At 51.3% G+C, this 21,898-nt stretch overlaps 9 protein-coding genes across 9 annotated transcripts; 3 read left to right on the top strand and 6 right to left on the bottom strand.

The window, feature by feature from the left end:
• Window positions 1-430: 430 nt before the first annotated feature.
• On the top strand, window positions 431-1,617 carry BU24DRAFT_169737 (uncharacterized protein). Its single transcript, XM_033521488.1, has 5 exons — window positions 431-582; window positions 739-761; window positions 869-999; window positions 1,051-1,166; window positions 1,244-1,617. Exons 1-5 carry the CDS (start codon window positions 559-561, stop codon window positions 1,532-1,534), a joined length of 585 nt encoding a protein of 194 aa, XP_033386722.1. The 5' UTR covers window positions 431-558; the 3' UTR covers window positions 1,535-1,617.
• A 2,668-nt stretch (window positions 1,618-4,285) lies between these two features.
• On the bottom strand, window positions 4,286-4,744 carry BU24DRAFT_169721 (uncharacterized protein). The gene has a single exon (XM_033521487.1). The coding sequence runs from the start codon at window positions 4,572-4,574 to the stop codon at window positions 4,326-4,328; it is 249 nt and encodes an 82-aa protein (XP_033386721.1). The 5' UTR covers window positions 4,575-4,744; the 3' UTR covers window positions 4,286-4,325.
• Window positions 4,539-5,348, bottom strand: BU24DRAFT_421371 (uncharacterized protein). Its single transcript, XM_033527711.1, has one exon. It carries the CDS (start codon window positions 5,204-5,206, stop codon window positions 4,916-4,918), a length of 291 nt encoding a protein of 96 aa, XP_033386720.1. The 5' UTR covers window positions 5,207-5,348; the 3' UTR covers window positions 4,539-4,915.
• A 196-nt stretch (window positions 5,349-5,544) lies between these two features.
• BU24DRAFT_169716 (SAICAR synthase-like protein) lies at window positions 5,545-8,922 on the top strand. Its single transcript, XM_033521486.1, has 3 exons — window positions 5,545-6,994; window positions 7,050-8,016; window positions 8,067-8,922. The coding sequence occupies exons 1-3, from the start codon at window positions 5,883-5,885 to the stop codon at window positions 8,766-8,768; spliced, it is 2,781 nt and encodes a 926-aa protein (XP_033386719.1). The 5' UTR covers window positions 5,545-5,882; the 3' UTR covers window positions 8,769-8,922.
• Window positions 8,923-10,551: 1,629 nt separating this feature from the next.
• BU24DRAFT_343035 (polysaccharide lyase family 1 protein) lies at window positions 10,552-11,789 on the bottom strand (the record flags this gene model as incomplete). The annotated part of the gene is made up of 2 exons (XM_033523347.1): window positions 10,552-11,126; window positions 11,204-11,789. The coding sequence occupies 2 exons, from the start codon at window positions 11,787-11,789 to the stop codon at window positions 10,552-10,554; spliced, it is 1,161 nt and encodes a 386-aa protein (XP_033386718.1).
• Window positions 11,790-13,031: 1,242 nt separating this feature from the next.
• Window positions 13,032-14,480, bottom strand: BU24DRAFT_421368 (uncharacterized protein). Its single transcript, XM_033527710.1, has one exon. The coding sequence runs from the start codon at window positions 14,400-14,402 to the stop codon at window positions 13,281-13,283; it is 1,122 nt and encodes a 373-aa protein (XP_033386717.1). The 5' UTR covers window positions 14,403-14,480; the 3' UTR covers window positions 13,032-13,280.
• A 482-nt stretch (window positions 14,481-14,962) lies between these two features.
• Window positions 14,963-17,834, bottom strand: BU24DRAFT_169593 (uncharacterized protein). Its single transcript, XM_033521483.1, has 5 exons — window positions 16,688-17,834; window positions 16,445-16,624; window positions 15,952-16,387; window positions 15,642-15,862; window positions 14,963-15,551 (listed from the first exon to the last, which is right to left on the bottom strand). Exons 1-5 carry the CDS (start codon window positions 17,730-17,732, stop codon window positions 15,043-15,045), a joined length of 2,391 nt encoding a protein of 796 aa, XP_033386716.1. The 5' UTR covers window positions 17,733-17,834; the 3' UTR covers window positions 14,963-15,042.
• A 1,205-nt stretch (window positions 17,835-19,039) lies between these two features.
• On the top strand, window positions 19,040-20,311 carry BU24DRAFT_169648 (uncharacterized protein). Its single transcript, XM_033521484.1, has 4 exons — window positions 19,040-19,128; window positions 19,460-19,609; window positions 19,826-20,086; window positions 20,143-20,311. The coding sequence occupies exons 1-4, from the start codon at window positions 19,079-19,081 to the stop codon at window positions 20,228-20,230; spliced, it is 549 nt and encodes a 182-aa protein (XP_033386715.1). The 5' UTR covers window positions 19,040-19,078; the 3' UTR covers window positions 20,231-20,311.
• On the bottom strand, window positions 19,963-21,824 carry BU24DRAFT_449831 (hepatocellular carcinoma-associated antigen 66). The gene is made up of 2 exons (XM_033530977.1): window positions 21,709-21,824; window positions 19,963-21,655 (listed from the first exon to the last, which is right to left on the bottom strand). The coding sequence occupies exons 1-2, from the start codon at window positions 21,796-21,798 to the stop codon at window positions 20,393-20,395; spliced, it is 1,353 nt and encodes a 450-aa protein (XP_033386714.1). The 5' UTR covers window positions 21,799-21,824; the 3' UTR covers window positions 19,963-20,392.
• Between the last annotated feature and the right edge of the window lie 74 nt (window positions 21,825-21,898).

Raw genomic sequence — 21,898 nt, 5'->3', positions numbered from 1 at the left:
CGCGCCGCATGCGTCCAGTGAGAAAGCACGGCGCCTAGGGAATAATTGAATCTCTCTCTTCACACGGTACAGTACGTACAACGGAACAAAATGTCAATCTATCGCAGTTCATACGGTTCAGGTATGAAATATTGCCTTAATCCTTCCTATTCGGGTTTGGACTGCTCCCTGTCGTTGTTGTTGATCTGGATTGCCCTGGCTCGGTTGGGAATTCGTATATAAGCAAGCGTGCCCCCGCTGCCCGCGCCGTAGCTGGCCCTCCCATCTACTCCAAGAGCTTCCACCACCACCACAATCCCCATCTATTCACCCGTCGACCCCGTCGTTCGATTCTTCAGAACCAGACAACTCAAGTCCATCAACTATCTTCAACAATGCCTCCCAAGAAGTCCACCACCGCCGCCCCAAAGAAGGCCTCCGGCTCGGGCTCCTCCCACCCTTCCTACCAAGGTACGTTGTCCTCCCCTCTGACCAACCCATTCCATGACCACCTTGTCGCACTCTTCCTTCGATGCTTCTATCGTGATCGCCATTCAATTCTGACTCGTTCCCGCAGATATGATCAAGGATGCTATCATCAAAGTGAGTTTATTCATTCCGGCGCATCGCGATCCCCGCTTTCGTCTTGCGACACCAAGAGCTGCCCCCCACCTGGCGCATGCCTCACCAAAGTTTCCCCGTCCACCTTCAAATGCTTCTGAGAGTGAACATTACTGACGCGTTGTCTTCGCATTATAGCTCAAGGAGCGAAATGGTTCAAGGTTAGTCATCCCTCTATCTATCTGACGTGTTGGCAATGCCACCGCCACGTCACGCTTCCATGCGAAGCGCTTCAGTCGAACGTCTGCTGACTTGTGTGTCCCAACAGCCGCCAGGCCATCCAGAAGTACATCAAGGCCAACAACGACCTTGGTGAAATCTCCGACAACATGTTCAAGAGCCATGTCAACCGCGCCATCTCCAACGGCGAGAAGAGCGGTGACTTCCTCCGCCCCAAGGGTAAAGTTCACCGCCTCCACCTTATCTTATCGCGCTAACGGTCACGTTCAGGTGCATCTGGAACCGTGAAGCTTGCTAAGAAGGAGAGCGCAAAGCCTGCTGCTAAGAAGACTGAGGCCAAGTCTGAGAAGAAGACCACCACCAAGGCAAAGAAGCCTGCTGCCACCGTAAGTCCACCTCGCGTCCCTTGTGATTCTTTTGCTCATTATGATTGAAGGCTAAGGCTGCTACTACCACAAAGAAGGCTGCTGCCCCCAAGAAGGAGAAGTCTGCCACTGCCGCTGCTAAGCCTGCTGCTGCTAAGAAGGCGACTGCCGCCAAACCCAAGGCCAATGCCAGCAAGCCCAGGAAAGCCGATGATGCCTCTAAGGATGAGTCCAAGGCGTTGACCAAGACCAAGACCGGACGTGTCACCAAGGAGAAGGCACCTGCGAAGGCAGGTGCTAAGAAGGCCGCTGCCACGAAGAAGGCAGCGCCCGCGAAGAAGGCTGCCGCCGCGACGAAGAAGTCCACACCCAAGAAGGTCGAGGCATGAAAGTGCTCTGCCTGAGCATTCCTCTTCTTTCCGTTCGTGTTGATCTCTTCTGACTGGCGAACGCGTTGTAGGGAGAACGCCACCCCACGTCCTCTCCCTCCGGCGCGTGAGCTTTGTTCGTGATATCCCTCTTTATTCTCTCTTTTTATATCATCACCATCGACGATGTGTGGGTCCGGGTTTCTCTCTATGGGCTGGTTGGGTCAAGCGGGTATGGGTGTTTTCAACGACCTGCGTGGGGATTATTATTTCTGTTGGGCCTTCCTTCTCTGTCTATCTGCCTGTCTTATGGATCATGTCATGCTGGGTTCGTTCATCACTGGGGGTGTGGCGTTCATGGAGTCGTTTGGCTTAAGATGAGCGGGCTTGTATTTTCTCTTTTTCCGACCGACCGGGTGAGGGGTGGCGGCGCGTCGCGACGCAACGCGGGTGTTCTTCTCCAATTCCTCCCTCATCGTCGGTTCTCTCCAAACCTACCGCTGCTGAGGACGATTGGGTTTTTCGAAAGGAAAGCAAACAAACAAAAAACAACAGGGTAGCGTAGACGTGATGCTATCGTCATCGAGAAATGAACATCGATACATAATTTCAAAACCAACACCTTGCCTTCTCTCCCCATCTATCTATCTACTTGCAAAATATGTGACGAACGGAACAGAAGAACGAGCAGGAGGAACATAGCGGAGCGGGAAAGTTGTGGTTTGTTGTGATGATCGGCGGCAGGTCTTTCGGGCGTTGGTGGTGGTAAGCCGACGCGTCGTCGTTGCACGTGTGTATCGTGTTTGTTATTGTTCTTGGTGCCGCTGCGAGCAACCGAGTACCGATTCGCAACGAACGATCGTGCACGCACTTGGCCCAAGGCTGAACGAACGTCCATGTAAAGTACTCTGCCTTCCACAAATACCTACCTAATTATACATCTTCCTTATTTCTCCCTATACATAACTACAAAGCGCAGGTAAAAAGGCAACGATATCAGTGCGTAGACCTGTGTTCACACGTGCGCATTCGATTCGAGTGACTGGTTCGATATATGAGTCCAGACCTTACCCTCGGGCCTCACGATCCCACGATCTACGAACGATCCAGGCACGATCCATGCTTCCACACAGAGTTCCGCTTGAGTGAGAAGTCCGGGATTGCGTTGTTCTTATTGTTATATGTATGTGTTTATGTTTGTATTGTACTAGAGACGTTGTAAAATGGTAGATGTATATACGAGTTCTATTTCAGTTTCTTCGTTGCTTGGGTTAGGGGCCTAGTGAAGAGCGTTGGATCGCACAACAAGTAATGATATACGAAGATGCTTTTGATGTCGTTGATGGACGGCACGATAGGAGACGATTGGGAGTTCGTGATGTACAATCTCGGTCGATATCAGCTGGATCTTTCCTCAGACCCTTGAGTTCAGCCTCGATAAGTAAGCTGAGATCTGTGGTTTAGTACTTGACATGATGTTGCCTTCCTGTCTTCTGTTACCTTTCTCTTTTAGGTACGTAGGGCATGTGTTATGCCATATAAATATCCATGTATACACATGTATGTGTACATAGTGCATAGATCCTCACTCAGAGTCCCAGGAAGAACCGAGGGATTGACGTTATCGCCGTCGACAAGGGATAGATACAGTGGACTCGGAGTCTACCTACCTATACCTTCCAGCACAGAGAGCTTGGAAATGCTCCATTGGAAGTTTCCATGGTGGTGTTTCTACAACGGCAATGATGTTGACTATGATGATAAGGACGACGATGAACGACACATACAGAGCCGTGGAGAAGAGAGAGAGGGAGAGAGTGTGTGTGCGCGCGCGTGCAACTGCTACTTATCGACATCGCCATCATCACGCGGATTAGTCCACGGCGGTTGATCGCCCAAGACTGGTTTAGTGTACGGAGGATACGGTCGTCTACAAATACTAGTTTTCTGTTGTTGCGGGATTCGAATTGATTACTTTAGGGTATTTTCGATTTTTCGGGGCTTATTTTCGTCGTCGTTGTCGTCGGTTCGTGTGAAATGACGCGGATTATTACACGTTCGGCGCTGGATTTTTTGTGGGGGAGGTGGATTGGACTGGGTCGGGCTGTGAGGATGGAATGTTGAGCCAGGATGGTCGGATTTGTTGTTCTCGTTGTTGTTATTGTGTCTGCATGCGCGTTGAATGGATGGAACGACTGTATGGAGTATGTATGGAGGAAAAGAAGAAGCTTGTGGTGGTTTTGGAAGGTGAGTAAGAGTCAGGCTGTCAGGGTACGAGAATGTATGGGAGAGGGAGATAAGAGATGGATCGAGGATCGCGGCATGCGTCAGGTCCTTTCTTGAGAGATACAAATGAAACGGTAAGCTGTGTCCCACTGCGTTTGTGAAGAGATGCTGCTGGTCCCGGAACCCCACAGAGGCTGAGCTCTCGCAATTGTCCTGGGTACGGCGTAATTAGATGTAAAGACAATCGGGGCGGATTTTGAAGGCTATTATCATCTGGACTATTGGGCAATTCAAGGTCGTGTGCAATCGCTGCAATGTGTGCTATTCTTGTTACAGCGCTGCAGACCCGTTATCCGCACACAAACGAACGCGGGCCGCTGTCTATTGCACCTCTCATCTGCCTCTCTCTCGCTCTGCCGTATGTAAGTGGGCATGTAAGACCTGTGCCACGGACAGGCGCTCGCCAATTGGGAGGGAGTGGCTCGTATCCATCCCTCCCAAGGTGAAATGAAAGCGGAGAGAGTGCGGCGGGTCTAAGTACCCGGGGTCCGCGAGAGATTGCAGAGGTCGCTAGCTCGCCTGCGTCTTAATGGAGGTAATGTATCCAAGGAGTTCCTGTCGTGCTCCTACGGCTTACGAAGAAAGCAGATGTACAGCATGAGATGAAGTTTCGATGCAGGGTTGGACTTTTTTTTGTATGTATGTATTCAGACAGACGACGGACGGAACGGGCAAAGGAATAGAAGACTGTAAGAGAACGAGTGGTGGCAGTCCGAACAGGCCAGCCTAGCCCACAGAGCCCAGACATGGAAGCCATAGAAGCCATAAAAGCCATGGATACGGAGTGTTGGTACCAACTCCCCTCTGGACTGCATACAATCACATCGTAGGCGAGAGAGTGTGGCTGAGGGCGAACCTAAGAGCTGGGCCGCCGCCAGGGGGAAGACTCTAGAGAGGAGCGAGGAGCACGACACGACACGTCGTTAAACTGTTTCCATCCGCCATGCTATGCTAAAAGTAGACGTTCCCACTCAGGCCAATCCAGTTTCCGGGGCTGCTGTGTAATGGCAATAAGGTTACTATGGTAAATTAGTTCAACTGAATAATGACAATAATCGCTAGACTCATCCGCCCTCCATTATTAGTTGGTTGGTTGGTTGTTAGTTAGTTGATCGTTCAACCTCCCCTGACTGATTGATTGACTTTTGACGTTGCCCAGGTTGCGACGGTGGGTCTACCTCTTCTTCCTTCGTCCGGGTCCATTTTATTTTGCCGTTTACTTGTAACTGCTTCGTACCGGTGGGAGATGAGGAAGAGGATGAAGAGGACAGCGAAGAATAGGAATGTATCCAGATCATCAAAAGGAAGGGAAGGAGATATAAAGTAGAGTAGGAGTAGCAAGCTGTCGTTTTTCCATCCATCACCATCGTCATCATCATCGCCATCAAGCAGCGACGGTGCCACCATTAGTTATACTGGATGGGGTATTAGATGATCGGTTGCAGTGCAGGAGGAGCCAGGACAGGATTTGGCGCCTCTTCGGTGTCTTCGTTACAGTTGAAGCGCGAAATTGATCCGTTACCCGGCGCGGCACGGACCCTTTGCCAATCTTGCGCCAAAGCTGACGGAGGACGGACAGACAGAGAGCGAGGGAGAGAGAGAAGGTAGTTAGTTGAGTGAAAGAGAGAGACACAGACAGTAAACTAGACAGTCGGTTCTGCAGTGACTTTGCCTCTGTCTACGCCTTTTGCCTGTGCCCGTACCTGTGCCTTGCTTTGTTTCTCTTACAACAAACTCTCCATCCACTACCACCACGAAGACGCCATCCACCCTCACCCTCTACTAATCTATCGCATTTACTCTACACTACTCAGACTCACCCTATTCCATCGTCCCAACTTATCGAAGCCATCGCCCATCTCCTCTTCGTCGCCTCGAACCGTCGTCCTCACCCATCTACCAACCCCCAGCCTCTATCCTCCTCTGCGCCACAACTCACCATCCCTCTGGTAACCCTTTCCTCACTCGAGCCATCACGACGTACAAACAAGCAACAACGCTGGCTACGGTGACGACTCCCAAGTTGCAGCACCCCTCCGACGGAGCGTCGTCACCGCTGCTGTTTATCGCAACCACCCATGACATGCGGATGATGCCCACGCCCGTAGAAGACGGCAACGAGCACCCCAACACCTCATACGGCCTTCCCGCCAACTTCAGTCTGCCCTATCGTACCTCCATCGGCAAGCCGCTGTTCGGGAAGGAACATGCTGAGTATCTGGCGAATGGAGACGCTTCCCCGATGAATGGCAAGCCGTCCTCCAATGGTACACCCGTGATGCAATCGATGCCCAACGGCCGTGTGGGCGTCCACCGAAGCAATTCTGATAAAGATACCACAGTCGCAGATGGCCTTGGAAACCCGGCGAGGCAATGGAGTTGGGATGCCAATACTCCTTATAAGCCATCGGAGGGCCGCGGAAACTCCGGCGAACTATCTTCTAGCAGGGATGACGGATACTTCGCGTCGGTGCAAAGCAGCGAACAACAACACGGCTGCAGAACCACTCATGTCAAGTTAGGCAACGTGAACCCCCAGGATAGCAGTGCCAGAGACGCTCAAGGGGAATCGTCCACAGGCCCCGCGCCCGCCACACCCGTCAAACGCAGCATCGATTCCCAGAGCCCCTCATCTCACGACTCCCAATTGCAGATTCCCGGCGCAGGTTCAAGCTATCGCGTCTCCGCACCTCCCGCCATCAATCACAACACTTCCTCACCCAGTCAGCATCCGTACCGCTTACAGCATCGTCACACCCTCGAGGTGCCCAAGGTGTCGACGACGCGAGCCCGTGAGCTCCAGGGACTGCCATCGAACGACGAGGTCGTAAGCGCAAGTGGAAGGTTCTCTCCCAACACTCCCACCCGGCGGAGAGGCTCGATATCTCTGGCTCGGAGGGCGACGCGGTCCATACACTCGGACATGCATCTCGACGAGGTCGCCCAGGATGAAGATGCCGCTAGGTGGGCAGAACATATCCGCCAGAAGCGTGCGAGCAAGCGGAAGCGAAAGGAAGACGAGGACGACGATCGCGTCGTCGTCGGCACCAAGGTGGACCAGAATCACGTCAATTGGGTGACAGCATATAACATGTTGACTGGCATCCGGTTCTGCGTGTCTCGCACCAATGCGAAGATGGATCGTGAGCTTACCGATGCCGACTTTGATGCGAAGCACAAGTTCTCCTTCGACATGTATGTTGAATCTTTCCATTTTTTAATGATCATCCTTACTGACGAGCAATTGCAGAACCGGCAATGAACTCACACCTTCTGCCAAGTACGACTTCAAGTTCAAGGACTACGCTCCCTGGGTGTTCCGTCATCTTCGAGGCAGATTCCGACTGGACCCCGCCGACTACCTCGTGTCATTGACCAGCAAATACATTCTTTCGGAACTCGGTTCACCGGGAAAGAGTGGCAGCTTCTTTTATTTCTCCCGCGATTATAAGTATATCATCAAAACCATTCATCACGCCGAGCACAAATTCCTCCGAAAAATCCTCAAAGATTATTACAACCACATCCGAGATAACCCCAATACCTTGCTTTCCCAGTTCTACGGCTTGCATCGCGTTAAGATACCCTATGGACGCAAGATTCATTTCGTCGTCATGAATAACCTGTTCCCACCACATCGAGATATACATCGCACATTCGACCTCAAGGGTTCGACGATTGGGCGAGATTTCAGGGAAGAAGATTTGGAAAAGAACCCGCGTGCAACACTGAAGGACCTCAATTGGTTACGACGGGATGCGAGTTTGGAATTTGGACCCACGAAGAAGAAGGCATTCATCGAGCAGATGCAGAAAGACGTGAAACTTCTCCAGCGACTACATATCATGGACTACTCCCTGCTTATCGGAATACACGACTTGGAGCGGGGGAATGAGGAGAACCTGCGAGACAAGACGTTGCAGGTATTCCAGCCGGGCGGAGTGGAAGAGGAGCCAGGCCCGAGCATGCTCATGCGGACGCCGTCAAAACTTGAAAGTGCCCGAAAGGCGAAAGAGCTGAGGCAGATGATCAAGACCCAGAAACCCGTGCCGATGGATCAATCCTCGAACAAGATGCCAGACGAATTGCAAGACCCTAAGGATCCCAAGAGAAACTTCTATTTCTATTCCGATGACGGTGGCTTCAGGGCTACGCACGAGGACGACTCACCTGGAGAGGAGATCTATTACCTAGGCATTATTGATTGTCTAACACATGTAAGTCGAGCAGCATTGATTATTATGGAAACCCCACTGACATAAGCTAGTACTCTCTGATCAAGCGTATGGAACATTTCTTCAAGGGACTTGCCAACACGGAATCTCAAATCTCGGCAATTCCTCCTGAGCGATATGGCGACCGGTTCGTCAAATTCATCAGCGGTAACACGAAAACGAAAGAGGCTGCGGAGAGAGAGAAGCGAGAGCAGGCTGCAGAAGCGGGTAACGACCCACAACTGTCTGGTGTGAACGAAACGCAGCAACAGCGAGCATCGACAGAGAGGGTCATGGAGAGGGCAGAACAACAGGCCGAACGATCCAGGGCCAGGGGTGCATCTGAGGAGTCTATTCCGGACCGCTCCATGCACCCTGTGAGGAGTCCTTCTGCAGAGCGGGGTGAACTGGGTACTACTTTGCCAGTCGTAGACGAGGCTGTTGAATCATCTAGCACAGGAGGACGCAGCGGAAGGAGCGGGAGGAGTACAGAAACCAATCTCCAGTCTACCGCACCACCCCTCCGGCCAGAGGACAGGTCAGGAGATCACACCCCCCAAAGGCCTCCACCTACTCCACCGAAAGATTCAGGGACCGCCAACAGCGAAGAGCGACCTCCCACTCCCCCCAAAGACCAAGGATACAGGAACCGTAATTCGGGACCACCAACACCACCAAAGGAGGAGCAGAATAGAGGGCGGGATAAGGATCTCCCGCGGACGCCGCATCTAGAGACTGTTGTACGGGTGAACTGAGGCAACTTTGCCCAGCCGTCACAACAGAAACGCATTTTCTTTTCTTGTAATGTCCCATGGCGAATTGCATATTTATTACTCATCATTCCCTTTGTTTTTTTTCTCTCCCCCTTTTTCTCACATAGAAAAGGAAAGAAGTATCATAGCAGCAGCAACTCTTACTCCTGCCCGTCCGTCTGTTCGTCCGTCTCGAACCATACCACCGACCGACCTCGACCTTTTTCCAACTGTCTACACTCACACTCACAACCACACACCCACACACCAACCTCCTCTTTTTTTATATATCATATTACTCGAAGCGCGAAATGCATGATACCAATTCCCCATTGGCGAACACTCACCCCAAGACGGACGGATTTTACGTAGTCGTGTTTTATCATAATTGTTCCTCTCTCTGTCTCTCTCTCTCCTTTCTTCTTTTTTCTTCTGTTTTAGGACCGACCTTAATTAAAAGAAAATTCAAATCATTCGAATTGTATAAGATAACAAGCACTTGTGTCATCCTCATCACTAACTGTCTCTCTTCGTGTGTGTGTTTTCCCTCGTTCTGACAGTATATTTGTAGGGATACGACGTGTAACAACCTACTTAATGTATACTTACGCATATGCATGAGGTCAGACGCCTATACTGCTCTGCTCTGCCCCTTTCCCTCGACCAGAACCTGTACCACACCCATCTTTCTATTCTACTCTCGGGTTTTTTGCCTTCGTTGCTGCTGGCTGCTGCGCCTTGGGAGGGGGTGTTTAGGGAGTAATGAATAATATCCACATACGTTTTTTTTGTGCGTTGGTGGCGCGTTTGATACCTCTAGAATATGCTCTATGGGATTGTTGTGTTTGAGTGTCCAGGGAAGGATAGACAGTCATCGTGTAGAGCATGAAATACCATCGTCGCGCTGCGTGAGAGACTGGGGGGAAGTTTAGTCTCTTTCACTGTCTGTCTGTTTATCAAACTTCACTTGGTTCGGCAATGATGGATGGGAGCTCGAACACTGTCCGTCTGCTTTGCCTGTGTAAGATGTGTAGGTGAGGTGGTAAGGAAGGAGAATATGTGATGTGATCGATCATCAATTTATTTCAAGGTGTTTTTCTTTTTTTTTGGGAGAGATTCGGCCGTTGTGCAAGGTTTATTTTGCGTGACTATGTGTCGTGGTTGATCTAAATGTGTATGCTTGCCTTTTCCCATTATATTTGAGTTATACAATTTTTTTCTTCAATTCCCATCGATGCTATCAGGACTTTCTTAAAAACAAAAAGAGACAATGATTTTGATGTGGGTGTTGGGGAACTTTTGTTTTATTTCGTCTACTTGATTATAATTTAACTACAAACAGTAGTTATACATATAAAATATATACCACCCCTCAGAGTGCCGCTATGAGAGAAACTTATATATTTTAGTCCTCCAAATCCTGGAATCACTGCTAGTAGGCCTTTCAATTCCCCTTTTAACGTTATTCTCTTCTCGACTCATGAGGAAGAGATTTTGTGGTGTTGAGTATCAAGTTTGGCGAGATTACTTGCCCGGCATCTTCATCACATAACAGCATAAATGTCAGGATCAGAGTGAGGGAGAAGAAGAAGTATGACAATGATAAATCCCCGCCGTCTTTTTCCGGTAGGTTATTGAATAAAAATAGTTATTTGTATGTACATGAAGAATAAAATTATAGCGATCTTTCCGTCAGTCCGTCACTCGACTCGACTGACTCTATACAGTAGATCAGATCTTTCTCTCCCCCTCTCTCTCTGCCAACGCCAACGACGACTCGGCGAACTTAGATCTTACCAACACCAGCGGTGCTAGCAACGCTCGTGCTAGCCGCGCTCGCCTTCGCAATCGTCTTACCCTTAAAGTTCGACAAGAACCCGGTATCAGTACCGCCAAGCGCGCCACTGCTTCCGAACGAGTTGAGCACGCAAGCATGTCCCAAGTTAGCCGAGCAGACGGCATTCGCGCCCGTGGAAGGCGACCCGAAGAACTGGCCCTTGTTCTCGAGGAGAGGTGTCTTGACGTTCTGGAAGACGTTGCCCTCGGCGACGACCTTGCCGCCGGAGGCGCCGTTGTCGAATGCGTGGCCCGTGTTGTCGTGGAAGTAGTTGTTGACCGCGTGGACGAGCGTGTTGCCGCCGATCTTGGGGCTGCGGCCGGAGGTGTGGTGGATGTAGTTGCCCTTCATGGTGACGAGGTCGGAGGAGCCGGTGAGGTAGATGCCCCAGTAGTGGCGGCCGTCGCAGGTGGCCGACCACTTGGTGTTGCCGTCGAACTCGTTGTTGGAGAGCGTGACGCGGTTGGAGGCGCCGTTGCCGAGGACGAACATTTGGCGGCCGATCAGGGAGAACTTGCAGTGGTCTGTGGCAGTGTTAGGATGGATGGCTCGAATGTGGTTGTTGGAGGAGGGGATTGGATAGGGGAAAGGGGATACGTACCGACCCAGACGAGGTCAGAGCCGTCGACGGCGATGGCATCACCACCCCAGATGTACTGAGGGTTGAGCTCGGTGATGTGGATGTTCTGGATGATGACGTTCTTCGCGCCGTTGGCGATGCGGAGGCCCTTTCCGCGGATGACGCCCTTGGCTCCCACGCCGATGAGGGACTTGTTGGATCCGACGAGGAGGCCAGAGACACCGGCGGTGTCGTAGGTGACGTCGATGGTGGTGACGCCGGCGCCAGCGTTGCCGTTGGTGCACCAGCTGGCCTTGTTGATGGCGTCCTGGCCTCCGTTTCCGGGGCACTTGTTCGAGGCCGGCCGGCAGCCCTTCTCCTTGGTCGTTCCCTCGCTGCCCTTGAAGTTGAACTCCTTGTCGAGCACGATGCAGCGGGCCGTGCTGTCAGCGAGCCAGGACTTCAACTGGGCGATGCCGGATGGGATCTGGCATGCGGCGCTGCCTCCTCCAGTGACGCCCGTTGCGAATCCCTCGGGCTTTCCGACGACGGCGTATGTTGCTCGCTGGCCCAGCACAGCGGCGTTGACAGAGATGGCGCTCCCGAGCGCGAGAATGGAGAACTTCATGTTGTGTGTTGTGTAAGAAACGAATGGATGCTCAGTGAGCCAGTGTTTGAAACGAATGAAAGAGTGAATGAACGGTTGGAAGAGAATCTTGGAAAACGAAATCACGTTGTGCTCAGCGGACAGGAGGTTTTATGTCTGGCCATTCTAGACTAACCATACATGCCTGTCCACGATGATTTCTACATTACCATGATTACTAGCATACCCGCAGTAATTATGTCGCGGTGATAAAGTACAGAGCTAGGATCTAGTTGCCGTCGGTGGGTGTTTGGGAATTGATTTAGTCTACCGGGCGAGGAACAGAAGCGGTTACGCCCCGAGATGCTTGTCTCATGTCACAGGGCACTCGAGCAATTCCAGAAGGGCCTAGGAAGCTTTTGTTGCTTGCTTGTTTGTTTTGCTTGCCAGGCTGGCCCGCGGAAACATGAGCAAACATCCCATCCCAGCTTTCAGGCGACCCAGACGCCGCGGTGGCGTGGGAAATGAGGCGTTCATGCGAATGAGCTATTGGGTCTTTGGGATACATGTCCGTATTCGGTCCGCGCCTTTCTGACAGTTCAGTCGGCAATCTGTGTCCCGTTTAGTCCATTGTTCTTGATTGTAGAGTTGTTTCATATCGTAGTTTTGGTCGAATGTTCCTAGATGGTAGACTTTGGTTTCCCCTGGATCAGGTGGATGGATGGATGGATGGATGGATGGATGGAAGTCGGCAAATAGGGCTGAAGCTACCACCACCACACCTTGCATGACACGATCAAGACCAGAGCTCAAGGACACCCAGTCCAATACAAACCCGGTCCCGGTACACACGTGTCCTACTATAACCAAAACCATTAAACATGCATAGTTAGTACACATTGTTATTCCATGTGCCGCCCATGCAATTTCACCAATTCCTCAAATTCGCAATTGCAGAGTGAGTCCAGACGTTGGTAGGTCGGGTAGCCAATCCGGAACATCAGACCCCGATCCTGGGCCCACGTTTCCCGCTCGGAGAAATTACAACAGTAATCAAAGGCACACCCAAGATAAAACAGATCCCCTATCCTAGTATCCCTTAATGATCCGCCAATGGCATGGTCGGACGGATGTTCGTGGCCGGAAGCTTATACGTACACGAATACGCTGGAAGGGAGTGGGTTGTGGTTGGTATAAAGCTGGTGAGCATGCATAGCTTGTATGTCTGGCTCCGTGAATGTGTTTGTCAACGTGAGGGGATGCAATGCCATGAACTTCGTTGGTAAAGCGCAACTTGTCGTGAGTACAATTACATATATCTAGAAGTCTTGAGGTTGTATGCTCCGTATGTACGTACTTCTAATCTTGAAGATCCTCTTCATGATAACCAAGTATAACCAAACACTCTACAATGTGATCGTGTTTCCGTAGTAGTCCATCCATATTCGTACAGCATGTTTCCAATCCATCCTCCAAAGTACAAACCATAATCATACAGAACAAAAGGGAAGCCCCCGTTGTCGTGAATCATCATCACCTCTTACCCGCAGCATACCACTCCGCCAATCCCTTCCTCAACTCCCCCTCGTTCTTCTTCAAAACATCCACACCCCTCTCTACACAAGCCCGTAGCACCTCCTCCTTCCCCAATCCCTGCCACCCGCCGTCCCTCTCGATCAGCCCATCGTCCTTCTTTAGATACGCCAATTTCCTCCCCACGCCCCAGCGCAGCAGCGGCTTAGGCGGAGTCACGTACAACCAGTCCCACACCCTCGAATGCGTGTCCAACCTCGCCGAGATCCCAAGCAAAGTGTACAGATCCAACCTATCCACATCCTCCAACTTGACCGCCCTCGGCGCCACCATCATACCCGTCGCTTGCCCACTGCCCGCCCCCGCCCGCCGATCAGCCTGCACAAGCCTCGCGGCATCGACGCCGAGCCTCCGCAACCGCTCCCTCCTCTTCTCCTCCGCCTTCCTCATGTCCCGCTCCACCTGCTTTGGAATCCTGCACGGCTCCGGGATCAGCGGCGTGATGTACAGCGCGAGCAAGGGCAGCCACTCTCCGAACAGGAGCACGAGCGTCGCGAACGCCGGCAGCCGCAGCATGTCCTTCCTGCTGCGGCGGACCGTCTGCCACTCCGCGCGCGTGAGCACCGTGCTGGCGTCCTGCTGCGCGGAGGCGGATTTCTGCCGCAGGGCTTTGGCGATGCGCGCGGAGACGCGGACGTGCTTGATGCCCGTCTTGTAGAATTGGATGTAGGCACGGCCGCAGGCGAGGAGGTAGCTTGGGTAGGATTGGGAGGAGGAGCGCGTGGGAAGGTCAATGGGCGGGGCGTAGGTTTCATGCGGTGGGTTGAGTTTGGGGTTCCATTGGGCGCGCGGGGTGAGGTTCTGGGTGGGTTTCTTTGCTGGGACGGTGGTGGAGGTTGCGGTGGAGGTGGAGGCGTGGCGGAGGGTGTTGTAGTTATAGCTATAGCGAGGGGTTGAGGACGGATTCTGGGGGTTTGTTGGCCATTGGTGGCAGTGGAGTGCGGAGAGCACGGCTGGCGAGGAGATGGTGAAAGGGGGTCTTTGGGTGTGGGGAAGAATTGGGTGGGATTTTGAGTATCGTGTCGATGAAGATATCAACCTTGACATTGGCCGTGGCTTCATTGTGTATGAGATGAGTTGAGTGGAGTAGGAGGAAGAGGAGGGGAGGGTGAATGATATGCTACGTATGACGGACGGACGAAAGTGAGATACGCGAGAAATAATTTCCAATGTCGATCTATTATATCCACGATGTCATCGGACACCGTGGAGCGCGTTTCGGTACGCTAACCCGGAAACGGTAGCAACATGACATTTCTCGCAGCACAAAGTCAACCCTCAGCTGCCGTCTCTGTCTTTTAGGGAGTCTGCGGCGAATATGAATAAATACGATCAATAGAATTTCTTCATTTGGTTCCAAACATTCTCCAAGTTCTAATCTCTAGTGCGCAAGAAGAAGACATCAACTCCTTTAACGCATTATCGATGTCAATTCCCATGTACCTACACAGGGAAGCGAGACCCATAACGCTCTTATGCTACTGTCCATCCATGTGCTCAACAAATCAAACGCCTCGCCAAAGGTACGGGAAGAATTTTTGAAACAAGTCGACTAAAACAAACAAATGGGGTAAGAGTGGCGTAACAACAAGTATTTCAAACACGCCCTGATGCACGCATATCATCCATCTACCAAACTCCTACGGGTGAGATAGAAGCCATAAAAGGAAAAAAAGAGATCACTGCCAGAGCCCTAGACAGCTCATCGCTGGTACTTTGCTAATTGCGCCATCAGCTCGTTCATATCGGGCTGTCCCTGTGCATTGGGACCTGGTTGAGCATCCTGCGGACGAGGTGCACCCGGTTGTGCAAATGCAGCATTGGAGAACGCTTGTGCAAAAGATGTTGGAGTCGGTTGCGCACTTGGTGTGTACGACTGCCCCTGCACGGGCGTGGTGATGGATCCGAGCAGGCGTGCGAGTTCTGGAGTAATGCCAGCGACTGGCGACTGGGCTACTTGCCCTTGTCCAGCGGCATTGTTGGAGACCGCTCCAAGTAATTGCGAGAGACTCGAAAGAGCAGCATTGACGTTTTGACCTCCAGGAAAGTGTGGAGCAGGGGGGTTATTCAAATAGTTTGGAAGGGCCGGGGGCGGTTGTCCATAATTCTGCCCATAGGGCGCTGGTGGCGGCGCCTGAACAGCCTGAGCGGCAGTTCTTTTTGAATTTGCAACAAGGGCACTGGCCGTGTCAGGATCGAGATCGGCATATTCTAGTCAACAATCAGCATTTCCGTTCTCAGCGAAGTTTGGGGTTCAATGCTCAACATCCTGTAACGCCAGGATGATGTGGATTCACTTACCAAGGAATTGAACACTGCCAGAGCCGCCCCTCCGATCAAAGATTTGAATGTTAATCTTGCCTTTGGTCATGGCGGATGTATCGAGTTTGACAATCGCTAGGACACCTTCTATGATTTGTCTTCGTACTACAGCTGCTTCAGACAAGCGAGGGCTCAAAATGAGAACGTCGATACGGAGATTCTGTTTCCTAAAAGCATCTTCAACCCAGCGAATGAAGTCGCTGAAGATCACCAGTTAGCAAACAAAACATCAGGACCACAAGGACCAGCGGGAGGTGGTAGCATGTCCTTGTGAATGAGTAGGACTTACCGATGCAGTCCTTCGTTGACGACCAGGACCTGAACATCTGGGACTTGCTGAGGGTCTCGATGGGGGAGGGGAAGATCATCGTCGTAGTTACGTCGAGGAGACGGACTCCTGTATCGTCGTGCCGACCTCGATCGGCTTCTCCTCCGACCATCGTATCGTTCCCGGCTCCTGTCACGACTTCTCATGCCTCGACCACGCGCCGGTGAAGGTGATCTTCCGTGACGGTAATCGTCGCGAAATCGCCTGTTGTCGCGATCGCGCGGCGATAAAGGGTTCTGACCGCTGCTGTATCGATCTACGTTTCGGGGTTGACCGTTGTTGCCTCCTCCCCTGGAGTAATCAGGCGATCGAGACCGTCGGCGAGCACCCTGATTCCTATCGCTGTTTTGAGCATCGGCCTTCTTGGTATTGCGTTGAGGTTTCGAAATTTCGAGATCTGAAAGATGTTAGATCCGCCCACGTAACAGGCAGAAACCCCCATAAGAACACTTACGCATCTTCCTGCCACGAATGGCCTGGCCCTGTTCCGCTTGCAATGCCCGATGACATGAACTAGACTCCAAGAACTGAACAAATCCATATGCTTGCTTTATTGAGATTTGCGCGAGTGAACCATGCTTGTAAAATCGGTGGAAGATATCGCGCTTGGTGACCTTTTCAGTGGGGAGGTTGCCTGTAAACATTAGTTATTATCTTTGATACTTGGCTTCGCCAAAGTCATGCTCGTACAACGTACCTATGAAAAGGCGGGATCCGTTCGGAAATTGATCCCACTGCCCATCCGTAACATATTTCCTCTCACTGTTCAAGAAATCTTCATAAAGCTTGTTTATCTCCGGTGGCCAACGGCTGTCTTCGTCTCCAGCCTTCTCCTCTCCAGCGTTATTATCCACCGACTGTCGACCGTATCCAGGCGTGCTGGGACTAAGCCTTGAAGCTGCATGGGGTTCAGTACTAGCCCGAACGTCCAATGGCTGCAATTGACCAGCAGCTGGTTTCTGAGAATGGGGGTGGAATGATCTTATGTCTTGACTCGCATTGTCCTGTGCGGGAGGTCGGGGAGGAAGGTTTGCGCCGGCAGGTATTGTGGAAACGGGCGGCTGACCCTGGGTTGGGGAGGGTATAGGGTTATGAGGAGGAGCAGTGGCATTGTTGTTCGCCGCCGCAGCTGCAGCCGCCGCGTTCCAAGAGTCTAACAAGCCCTGGTAATTTGCACCACCTGGGAAAGGCAAGACCGCGGGAGGCTGCGTAGCATTTTGGAGGGCTGCATAAGAGTTCAGATCATGAGTTTGAGGGTATGCAGGCCGGTTGTCTTGGACAGACGCAGGGGTGGCTTCATTAAAGGAAGATGTTGGAGCTTGAGCTTGAGCTTGAGCTTGATTCTGGTTGTGTGAGAAATTGTGGATTGAAGTATCTTGAGCTTGCGACCCGTGTCCGCTACCGTACTGCGTCGCAGTAGCCTGTCCCGCTGGAGCAGCCCCCAAACCGCTTTGTGCAGAGTTCTGATAGCCAGAGGGGATGTGTTGTTCGGCGGCGTAGTAGGGGGAGGTCGATTGCGCGCTCGGCGATTGTGTTTGCTGCTGAGACTGTGACAGGTACGACGCAACTTGGAACGAGGCTGGGGTGCCTAGATTGAGAGGTGGCTCATTGAACATTGGGTCCATCTGCTTTTCAAGAATGGGTATATTGGAAGGAGACGGATAGTGAACGGGCTTCGGCGACTCGGGGGTGAGGGTCTTGCCGCGGATGTGTTCTGCTTCTTGTGGTGGACTGGATATCATGTATGCTAGGCCAGAGCGCGCAGAGCCGCGCTTCTACAACAACAGCCACAGAGGGGAGAGGGTTGAGGGTTGCAACTCAAAGCATCAACGGCGCGCCGCCGGGCGACAACAGGATATAGAAGGGCGGGCTCAGACTGGCGCGATGGTGTTGGAGCTGTAGCTGGTGGTGTATGCTTGTGTGTAGGTAGGTCTAGCTGTGGTTTGGTCAAGGTGTTGTAGATATCTGACTTGCGATCAAAGGGCGGGGTGGGGTACGCTTTGATGTGAGCAAGGTGATCAGTGCAGTGCAGGGCAACAATTGTCCAGTCAAAAGGTACCGCGTACTAAGCAGCGGCAGAAGAGCATATGAAGATGATGATGATGATGATGATGGAGGGCTGAGGGAGGCGGGTACAGAACCAGCGATAAGGGAAGTATCAGCAGAGCAGATTTGCATGTAATGGTAGTCGTCGGGTGTAGTATTGGAGAAATTGGTGGTGACGGAGGCGGAGGCTGTTGGTGATGACGGGATGATTGAAGGAAAGGGCTGGATGATGGATTTGCGATGAATGTGCGATGAGAATAAGGAAAAAGAGGATGTCGAAGTTGTCGTTTGACGTTGTTGAGTGGTGTGGAGGAGAGAGAGTCCTGGTGATGATGACGATGAAGAAGGAAAGGGAAGGAGAAGTCGAGAGTAGAGAGGTTGAGGCTGTAGAGAGAGAAAGAAGAAAAGTAGTGTAGGAAGGTACGAGTAGGGTAGGGTAGGGTAGGTAGGAGCAGTGAAAGGTGGCGAGGTCGGATGAAAGTTTGGTTTGGGTGCAACAACAGCTTATTAGTTAATAGATTGTTATTGATGGGATGGGATGGGATGGAAGGGAAGGAAGGAACGATTGGATCCAAGGGAAGGAGCACACGATTTCGGTCGTGACTCTTTTTGCGCGAAACCGAAAGGAAGTTTCCTCTTCCCTATTGTTACTGTTACCATCGAGTACCAACTACCAACTACCTAGCCCTAGGTACCCACGTACCGTACCTTAGTTATAGTTCCTTTTCCCTTCCAAGACAAAGCGTAGTCGAAGTCGGGGACGTATGAATAATTGGGGGTCCACAAACTAGGTGTAAAGAAAGATGTAATGTACTCGGACTCGAATAATGACTAGATCACGGGTACGTACCTCGAGGAAGGGACAATAGTGGCTTGCAGATTTTCCCTTCAGAGCTTCAATAGAAGTAGATGACTAAGCCCCACTTATTTGTTTGTCTAGAAACCTTTCCTAGTCTTGGCCGAATTCTGCACTGTCAATTCCTACATACTGTATACTGTGTATGTGTACTATGTAGTGTTACATGTATCAGAACAATAGTTGATGCCCTTGTTCTCTTCGCATAATGATCCGTTCCTTTTAGTCCTTACTGAGTAAGTCTATTAGACACGGTGGGGTTCTTTGATCCAGCTAGAAATTGCTCGCCCTGGACCCTTTGAGTACCATACCATACCTACTACCACCTTGTTCCTATTCTTCCCTGCCACTTCGCTGTTCCACTTGTTCCACATGTTCAGCAGCATTGTTGCATCACTCTGACAATATCGCGATGAATTTGCACACACTTTTCTCTTTTCCGTTACCCCCCATGCCCCTATCCTCTCGTCTTCTCCATCTTCGGGACTTCTCTCGGATATCCCCCACCGTCCTGAGTAATAGGAGCAGACCAAACCCTCATACCACCACTAATCGCTCTTCGTATAGCAGCAGCACGAGCTCCGCAAGACCCTCCGACCACGAGATCCAGACCGCGCGGGAATGGCTGGAAAAGCTGCATACAAATACCATTCCGAAATCAGTTGGCTCCATAAGCTTTAGTCGAGCATCAGGGCCAGGGGGTCAGAACGTAAATAAGTAAGTCCAACAAGTCATGCCCACGAAAAATAATGCCGAGACCGCCCGCACTACTCGTACTTTTTGTACCGTTTAGGTAATTAGCTAGTGCCCTTGGTGCGTGTCGCGTCGTTGGTAAAGACGTGTATTGTCTTGTGCGGTGCTATGCTGTGCTTTTTTCAACTGCGAGCCGTTCCGATTTGATCAGATTAATCGTTCTCTAATCCACCACTACAGAACCGAATCTAAAGCTACCCTTAAAGTCCCCTTGGAGGCTCTACTGAAACATGTCCCCTCCGCACTTCATTCCGAGATCAGGTCCTGCCGATATTATGCTAAACGGACCGATGCCTTGATCTTCCAAGCAGACGAGAGTCGCAAACTGCACGACAACCTCGATAGTTGTTATGCAAAACTCCACCAGGTGGTGCTCGATGCGGGGAAATCCGCTGTACCGGGCGAGACATCTGCTGAACAGAAAAAACATGTCAAGAGCTTGTATGCATTGCCCCACACAAGTCTATGCTTCCCGCCAAGACTAATAGGACTACCAGACAAAAGGCCGACAATGAACGGAGGTTGAAGGGAAAGAAGCAGCATAGTTCGAAAAAAAGCTCGAGAAGGAGTCGAGGGGACGACTGAATCTCGATTGACGGCGATTCGAATGGAAAATCCGTAGCATAACTTCGCCCAGATGTAGGTCCTGCCGAATCGAAGAACTTGATAATGGTATGTAGCCTTCCTTGACGCCGCTGTCGTCAACAAATCATTCAGTCGGCACAAAACTCAATGTCTCGGATGAAATCAAGTGTTTAAGGCCCGGTCCAGCTGGATGAGACGTTCGTTTGTGCCCCACTGCTTTGTGCTTGCTTGCACCAGCCTCGCTGCATCGGCTCTCTTCTTCTCTTGCACCAAACCCTCAACAAGATCCACTATGCTGTCACCGCTTGCTCCTGTACCATGTTCTTCGACCAGTCGGGTGTACTTGCGAAGACTGGCACTCAATGCTTTCTTCAAAGTAGGCTCATCCAAATCCTCGGCTTCACGTAACAAAGGCAATAATTGTCTGACTGCAACTTCTGCAATGTGCGACTGTTTATCCGGATACTGTCCGATCGCAGAAGCAAGCAATTCTAAGGAATCGCGCAAAGTCGAGATGAAATTGGCCGAACTTGGGTGAATGCCGAAAAGTCGCATGCGAAATGTGCAGATGGTGGTCGAAACTGACTTTGGATAATTCTGCAGGAGATAGTCCAGCACGTGTTGAAGGATTCGTTCAATGCAGGATAGCTGATCGAACTCGGCGATCATGTCGAAGAATCGTTCCGCAAACGCAGGTTTGCCTTGGAACTGTTTGGTGGCGGCGTCGAATATGGCCATTGGTATAGCTCCGGTCAGTATCGGTGCAGACGCCATGTTCTGCAAGGCAACCTCGTCCACGCCGTCTTCTTTCCCGAGGCTTGGGTTCACATCCTCTGCTGAGACAACCGGTAATGCAATCATATTTTCATCCTCCTCTTCTCCATTTGCGGCGTTGCTCTGCGTGCGATCAATATCCAAACCAAGCACCTTCCTTCGGCCTCCAATCTTTGCGATGTAGATTGTCTCTAGCTTCGCGTACTCCAGCCATATTTTCTCCGACTTTTGACAGAATCTCAGACCACGTTGCATGTAACTTCGAGCGTTTGTAATGTCGGCTTGCGAATCCATGTAGTACTCCGCAGCGTAGATCCAGACATCGGGTTTCGCAGGGTGTAGACGGACGATGGACGTGAAAATCTCGTTCAGCTTCTTGAAGGCCTTTTCTTTGCGCGCATACTCGATATACTGCATCCATAATTCCAGGTCGCCTGAAAACTTCTTCACGCCGCGATTGTACAGAAAGAATATGTTTTTCTGTCCGCTCCCAGACGACTTTACACCTAGTCTTTTCACATGCTTCCGGCGAAGAGCCTCCACATTCTTCTCGAACTCGATGTATCGTTGGAAATCGGAGGTCGATGCGCCTCTGGCATTTATTATATGTTCGAAGTCGGAGCGCTTTTTCGCTATTGAGCTGATCTCTTCCTAGAATTTGTGAGTATTGCAGGCCAGATTCAAGTTGCGACAAAAAGACTAACCCTCGAGAAAATCTTCTTGCGCTCAAGCTCATTGAGTTCTGAGACTCCATGTTCGAGATAGTAACGCGCTTTGTCACTTGGACCAGCCATGTTGTCGACTTTAAATTGATTATTTGGTAGATCGAACTTTTTGGTTTCACGCTCCAAAAAAAGTTCACAAGATCTAAGCCAAGGCCTCGGCACGGAGCTC

The sequence above is a fragment of the Aaosphaeria arxii genome (assembly GCF_010015735.1).
Source record: "Aaosphaeria arxii CBS 175.79 unplaced genomic scaffold BU24scaffold_3, whole genome shotgun sequence".
Lineage (NCBI taxonomy): Eukaryota > Fungi > Ascomycota > Dothideomycetes > Pleosporales > Aaosphaeria > Aaosphaeria arxii.
Note: the sequence above shows the minus strand (reverse complement) of the source record. Positions and strands in the feature narration are given on the sequence as shown.